Source organism: Triplophysa rosa, linkage group LG3, assembly GCF_024868665.1.
Source record: "Triplophysa rosa linkage group LG3, Trosa_1v2, whole genome shotgun sequence".
Taxonomy (NCBI): domain Eukaryota; kingdom Metazoa; phylum Chordata; class Actinopteri; order Cypriniformes; family Nemacheilidae; genus Triplophysa; species Triplophysa rosa.
The window spans coordinates 7,634,213-7,641,737 of NC_079892.1; the positions used below are offsets into that span (position 1 = coordinate 7,634,213).

At 39.5% G+C, this 7,525-nt stretch overlaps 1 protein-coding gene across 2 annotated transcripts in view; it reads left to right on the forward strand.

Moving 5' to 3' along the window:
• The window catches only part of tmtc3 (transmembrane O-mannosyltransferase targeting cadherins 3), a 33,520-nt gene extending 27,237 nt beyond the window's left edge, over nucleotides 1-6,283 (forward strand). For both annotated transcript variants that reach the window (XM_057329491.1, XM_057329492.1), the window contains 2 exons: nucleotides 615-841; nucleotides 3,372-6,283. In XM_057329491.1, coding sequence (XP_057185474.1) covers nucleotides 615-841; nucleotides 3,372-4,237 — 1,093 coding nt within the window. In that variant the 3' untranslated portion in view covers nucleotides 4,238-6,283. The remainder of the gene's footprint in view (nucleotides 1-614; nucleotides 842-3,371) is intronic.
• The last annotated feature ends 1,242 nt before the right edge of the window (nucleotides 6,284-7,525 follow it).

The following is a 7,525-nucleotide window of genomic DNA, read 5'->3' on the forward strand; positions in this document are numbered from 1 at the left end:
TTGGCGATGGGGCCAAATGAAACTGAATGAGCAATCAGACAGTATTTTGGCTTTGATAAGGTTATTAAAAGTCATGAATCAAATAAGCTAAACGATTGTATTGACAGAAATGTATGTTTTTGTAGAACTGCTGTAATTTTGGTGAATATGTAATTGCTGGATGACGTTCAAGCGAATCAACTTCTCAAGTTAATGAAACAAATGCCTATGTCTGGACGTTTTTGCTATCTATAAGAAAATATTTCTCATGGATATGAAGTGAAATCGAATGCTACGCAGATGTGTTTTTGTTACATCTCGCATCAAGTAAAGATTTGACTTAGTCTTCAGACAGCGATTTCTTTCTGCATGTCTCATCCTGTTAATAAAACACTCATCTGATAGGCTCTTGAAAGTTGATTTTCTGGAATGCCACGGATCTCATGAACGTCTAGATGTTTGTTCTTAACCACACTATGAAAACATTTTTTGAACCGAACCTCTGTATTGATCGAGCTGTTTGCTAAGAAAATATCGCTTAAAGAAACTGACCTTTCTTGTTATACATGTGTCTTAGATTTTCAAGATGTCCCGGTAGAGGTATTCAAAAAATGTCTTCTCTTTCTCAAACCCAGAGGGGAGCTTCTGTTGAAAATGAACAAGCCCAGCGAGGCGAAGGACGCCTACCTGCGAGCACTGGAGCTGGACCACAACAACGCAGACCTCTGGTACAACCTGGCCATAGTCAATATAGAGATGAAGGATCCCTCGGAAGCTCTCAGAAACTTTAACCGTGCGCTGGATCTGAACCCACGTCACAAGCTGGCTCTCTTCAACTCTGCACTTCTCATGCAAGAGTCAGGTGTGTGGGAAATTCAGAGGTTCATTTCAATGTTTTCTTGATTCTCAGTGGGAGCATTTCTACAACATCTATTTAAACTAAAAACAGGATGGTCTGTGTCGGTGGTCCAGTGGACTGTGCACCGGCATGTTGATCAATGGCACTCAAATGCATCTGAGTTTGAAAACCATCTCGATAGCCCCTTTGCTCTCCTGTTCCCCACTCTCTCGTCCCGCGATTTCTTGTATCTCTCTCCACTGTACTATTCGATAGAGCTATAAAGGCCAACAAAATAAAAAAAGTATCATAAAAAAGGAAAGAAAACAGATTGAACATTTTGGTCGTTCATTTACAAGACAATGGTGTTTTGGGGCCTGAAAATGCAAGCTTTTGAAAACGTACAAGTTTGTGAAAATGATAATGTTATCGTCTCTGTGAAAACTACTAAAACGTGAATTTGTGAAAACAGTGGCGTCATACACTTGTGTATTGTGTAGAGATGCACCAATACCGATATCCGATTATTCAGAGTGATATCTGCCGATACCGATTCTGAAGATTAAATTAATATTTCTTAACTTTCTGAATGTTTTTAACTCATACAATGACTATTAATATTGAACATCAAACTGGTGATGTTTCTTAACATTTTCTGAATACAGAGCACACATTCTTCTTTTGATTGACAGGATATATCGGCCCTGATCATCGTCTGTTTTTAAACCATCGGCCAATAGCTGATTATTGGCCGATATATCGGTGCATCAAGATTACGTGTTCAGTCTATAGGCATTCCAAGATGCTTTCACCATTTTAATTGTTTGTATTCACCATTCTGTAGAAGAATGAGTATGTGCACTGCGAAGTTATAATTTAATGAACTATTAAAACATTTATGTTTACTGAAATCAATTGAAAGACTGTGTCTGAATATTTGAATAACAAACTAAATTAAAATGAGAAATGTTGCTTAAGAAATAAACGGATATAAGTTTGAGTTGAGGCACTAAAATTATTAACTGAAAATAAATTAAAACCTAAATTAAAATTAATTTAACTTAAATGGCAACATAAAAATAAACAAATAATATAATGGCAAACAGCAAAATCGCTAGAAATTAAACTAAAAGTAACATGAAAACAGGAAATATATAAAAATAAAAGCTATTTCAAAATATAAATAAATCTCAAAACTATAACAACGTTGGTACGCAGGTGTGTAGTGTTTCTTTACAAGAGACGTCACCATTTACTGGCATGCATAATCCAGCATTTTGAGTTATTTTTGCGTGTGAACGCAGGATCATTTTGTTAACATTTGTACGCAGATTTTAAAAAAATGTTATGTAAACCCTCACTTGTTAAAACCTGGCTCAAGGCTAGCTATTTGATTTAGATGAGGTCAGGACTTTAAACACAGAAAATCTATGAATTCTTTGCATGCCACCACAGGGTAAGCCATTAACCTCTTACCTAATTTAGCAAAGTTCTGGTACCTGAGAATGTTAGCGTTTGAACCGACATCAATAACTTAAAATTCAGTGACTCATTGACCCTGACTCCGAGTTTACGTCGCCTTCTTCACTCCAAGCTTTGAATGGCAGAAAAGACTGATGGATTTGTGCGGTTCGAGCGAAGCTTTTGCTGAAATCAGTTTGTCATTTGCTCGAGATTAGCACACCTACGCTGCTGCAGTGCAAATAATGCGAACACAACGGTTCTGTTTACTCTTGGTTTTAAAGGCTGTTGTGACGGAGGAAGTATGTTGTGATCGATTCACAGGCCTGCTTGACACGACTGTTATTTTTCATCCGCTTTGGTTGTTTCGCACATCAATAACAGTGAAGCAATATAACATGAAAGCAAGTTTACCTGATACATCAGTGTGTGAACGTAACCTCACGGTAATTACACTGAACAGTCTTTCTAGGGTAATGAAATGACGACACTCCTTAACCTGTTTCTGACCTTATCGTTGCAACACGTCGATAACGTAGGTCTTTTACGACGCCAAGTAACACAGCCAAAATACTAATCATAACAATATCAAGCATTTTTCGGAAGAAATGTTTATTATTTAGACAAGGCACCGATTCCATAAAACTACTTTACTGTAGTATGTGCATAAAACCAGTTTATTCAGTTTTAATCGGATAGAATTTTCTTTTACTTCGACTTAGAGCAGTATTGTTCGAAGTTTTGTATTCAAGTTTCGCCTCGCTGTACCAGTCTTTGTTTCATGCTAGTTTTGTTAATATTTTGAGTTAGCTTTTATTTTATTTTAGTTGAATTTTAGTAATTTTGTGATGTGCTGCTTTTGTCAAGTTTATGTTTTTTTTTATGTTGCTATAAAAGTTGAATTTCTTTTATTTTAATACAAGTTTAGTTTTTAATTAATTTAGTGCCTCAATTTTTTTTCCGTTTTTCCTCAGGCAACTTTTTAATTTTTTGTTTAGTTTAAAGTTTTTCAAATAATATTTAGGCCAATTTTTTCATTTCATTAATCAGAAATGTTTGAATAGTTTTAGTAAACTGTAACGTTTTTTTACAGGTGAAGCAAAATTGCGCCCGGAAGCTAACCGTCGCTTCCTCTCCTATGTGGAGGAGGAGCCGGACGATGCTAACGGCTACTTCAACCTGGGCATGCTAGGGATGGATGCTAACGAGAACGAAGAGGCCGAGCGCTGGATGCGAGAGGCCATCCGGCTGCAGCCAGGTTTTCGCAGTGCTTTGTTTAACCTGGCGTTGCTCTATTCCCAGTCGCAACGTGAACTGGACGCTCTCCCGGTGCTGGATGAGCTTCTGCGATTTCACCCCGAACACGTCAAAGGCCTGATCCTCAAAGGTGACATCCTCATGAACCACCGCAAGGACACGCGAGGCGCCAAGGCATGTTTCGAACGCATCTTGAACATGGACCCCAGCAATGTGCAGGCCAAGCACAATCTGTGCGTGGTGTACTTCGAAGAACGGAACCTCCCGCTTGCCGAGCACTGTCTGGTGGAGACGCTGACCATGGCTCCGCACGAAGAGTACATCCGACGACACCTCGCCATTGTACGAAACAAAATGGCCGCCATGAGCACGGCGGGGCAACCCGTTGCACCAGCAGGAGGCGGCGGTGAGTCTGATGAACAGCAGCGTCGAGACAAAAAGCATGTGGAGGAAGACGAGGAAGGGCGAGGTGTTGCTTCTGGAGCAGTGGAGGGGGCCAGGAAAGAGAAGAATTTGAGGAAATCCTCCCCCACAGAAGGCATCAACGGCCAGGGCCACGACCAATCAAAGGATCTGGATGCGGGCCAGCCTGACAAGCAGACTAAGAGCAAATCCACAAAAGAGATTAAAGATATAGAAAAGAAAAGAGCCGCTGCCTTGAAGAGACTAGAGGAGATTGAGCGCATATTAAGCACTGATTAACCTTGTTTATCAACCGCCATGCTATTTTTATATAACTATTTGAAGAGCCGGAATGAGGCCTCTGTTTTCAGATCGAGCCCTTGTTTATGCATGTTTCGTTGCGCTTGTGTTAATTTGTTTCGTGCTTCCTTCATTGCAGGAGTTATCTTAGTTTTCTGTGGCTTTAATTATGTAAAGCTGTGGACCTAAACTTATGAACCAGGTGCGCGCTGACAACACGTGATCTAAACTTTTAAGTTAAACCCCTACACAAAAAATTACGAATGCACAACATCGGCATCTTAAAGGGATAGTTCACCCAAAAAAGGAAAATTTGGTCATTGACTTTTTTTCTTCTGCACAACACAAAAGAAGATATTTTGAGGAACACTGGTCCCCATTGACTTCCATTGTATGGACACAAAACCACAGAGACATTTCTCAAAATATTTTCTTTTGTGTTCCACAGAAGAAAGAGTCATGTTATGAATGACATGAGGATGAATCAACAATGAGATCATTTTTATTTTTAAATGAACTGTCCCTTTAATGTAATCACGTTGTTTATTTATGATTGTCTATGTATTAAATCACTGGATTAGTTTAAGTCACTTTGATATGTTACCACTGACAAATTATCAAATGCATTTTACCCATAATCACAAAAGATGAGAAGCCAGCCCATTTGAAAGGTCGCTGGGTTGTCCCTCTCCTCAGCAAATTTCCTTCCGCATGACATCACCACACTTCCTTGTATTTTCCACTGCCGTTTGTTCAAGTGTCATAATTGGTGTTATTTCGTTCAGTCTCGACACGGGCTGGTGTCAGTGTTTAATTATATCCTCTGACATAATCTCAAAGCCTAAATCAGACTCACCTCGCTCCCATCAACCCACTTCTGTTTTTTACCGCTGCGTTTTATGATTATTTACAACTATATGCCTTCACTCCAGGATGTGCCATATGGTTTTTATAGCGTTGGGGCTCTCGCCTGATTCGCTGATTTCACAGCCAGGTCATGCAGAAACAGACTTTTCTTTTTATTTGGGAATTTTATAATCAAGCATTAAACATTATTTGAAACCGTAATTGAATAAGAAGAACATCGCTGTGCTCAACAGTTCTGAGGATTCTTTTAACATTTGTATTCGGTCAGAGAGAATCAATGGAAGAAATCTCATTTACTGACGTGTGTTGCTTTGAATATAGTAATTCACTGCAGACGAAGTGCGAAGAGTTGCGCACGCAGACTTGTTGGGTGGATTCTTTCCTGTGGTGTTCAAACGGTCATGCGCTATAGCAGGAATGCATGAGACACACTGGCAAACATTGTTGCTGTTTTACCGTTTACTTTTGAAGGTTGACCCTAAAAATACCATCCCCTCCGACCTCTCTGAAGATCTTCACTGGGTCAAAAAGTCCTCGAAGCCTTTGCATTTCCATACATTTTCCAACGCACGTTATTAACACTAATGCATACTTTGCGCTGGCTTTCTCTGGCTTTTGTTGCATTAAACCACTACAGATAATAAAGCCACTTGAAGTAGCATTAACCATTGCATTTTATTTTACCAAGTTTCACGTTGTTCACAGTATTACAAGCTGTTTCGTTAGAGCCATCGAGCTGTGTTTTTCATAACACTTGTGTAAGAAACCTGAATAGGCACAGATTACCGTCACCTGTATGATCTTTTGTTATTGGCAGCATCTGCGCATCTGCCTCTTGTTGATTTTATTGTTGGTTTGATAGTTTGAAGGCAGATTTACTCTGTTGTATCGTTTATTCATGTTTGGTATTCTCTCTTTTTTAAGATTGTTCACTCACTTAAAGCTCGTATTTAATGTGTCAGTATTTCAAATCCCCCCTCTGCTGGAAACGTTGTCAGGTTTACGTTTTATAACGTAAAAGTTCCAGCGCACGACTCCCCGACCGCTCATTTGTAAAAGTTGATGTGGTTTTACTTCTTTGATTTACAGTGTTCACGTCTTCTTTGTTTGAATGAATGTCTCGAGTACCGAGTGGTGGCAGGCCTAGGGTTTTTCAATAAAGCTGGATTCCAACAGGAACGTCTATGTGACTATTTTATGCATTCTGGCATCTGCAAACAACTCCGGTTGGATTGCAAGCGCAAACATTAAGAGTTTTGAGATCGGTTTGCGGTGAGATCGTCCGTTACACACACCTGCGACTCGCGTGCTGCCCGAAGGCGTATCTGTCATGTTTCTTGTTGTCAGGACCTCAGGTTTCAACCTCATCCTCATGTTGCAAAGTTGCTCACGGTAACGTGATATAGGAGCTGCGACGCGCGCTGCAAACAAACGGCACTTTGTTGCAATTGTTGAACAATTTGGCACGATATCGATATCGTTAATTACCATCTTTGTGTAACCCATTAACCCCGGCTGGCAGGTTTCGTGCAAATCAGCTCACGGTTAAGAACGCAAGACCCATGACTTGTTGGGAAACTGAGATCCGTAATCATGTGCAGGCCAAGAGTACTAAACCACAGGAATTGAGCATTAAATAGTCTGCATATCTCTACAGACGTTCAAGAAACAAGATTGTCATCACACTGACATTTGATAACACAAGATGTTTAATATGATTATGCTTTTGGTCCATGTGAGAGCTCGATTTATATTATTGGATTATAAGTTCAATGACTCTTTTGTAGTGGTAATGCCTGATTATGTTTTAAATGGCCACGTCCGTGGTTTGGGAATTCACAAACTGTTCCCTTGCCCTATGAAGGGGAAAGAAAATTGACTGTTTGGGATGATGTATAATAGAGGGCTGTCAGTTCCTGGTCTCGGTGGGATCCTGAGGGTTCATGCTTTTTGTAGTGAAAATTCTGTCATCATTTACTCACTGTCAAGTTGCTTCAAACCAGTATAAATTTTGTTGTTCTGCTGAGCACAAAAAAAGATATTTTGAAGAATGCTTGTAATCAAACAGTTCTGGGGCACCATTCAAGAAAATAAACCAACAAGAAAATAAATCTACTATGGTAGTCAATGGTGCCCCAGAACTGTGTAGTTTCCTACATTCTTGAAACTATCTGTAAACTGGATTGAAACAATTTAGGGAGTAAATAATTACAGAATTTTCATTCTTGTGAATAGAAAACGGAAACTACTCCTTTAATGCTTTATTTCTACACATTCCTTTGCATGTTGCATGTTGACCCCCTCTTCTGTTTTTTTTTATAATCTCACCACAACCTAAAAGTCTATATGAAATACCTCACCTCTAAATTTTGTTTTCTCTGACATCAAGCACCTTTTTACCACATCTTCCCCTCCAACCAC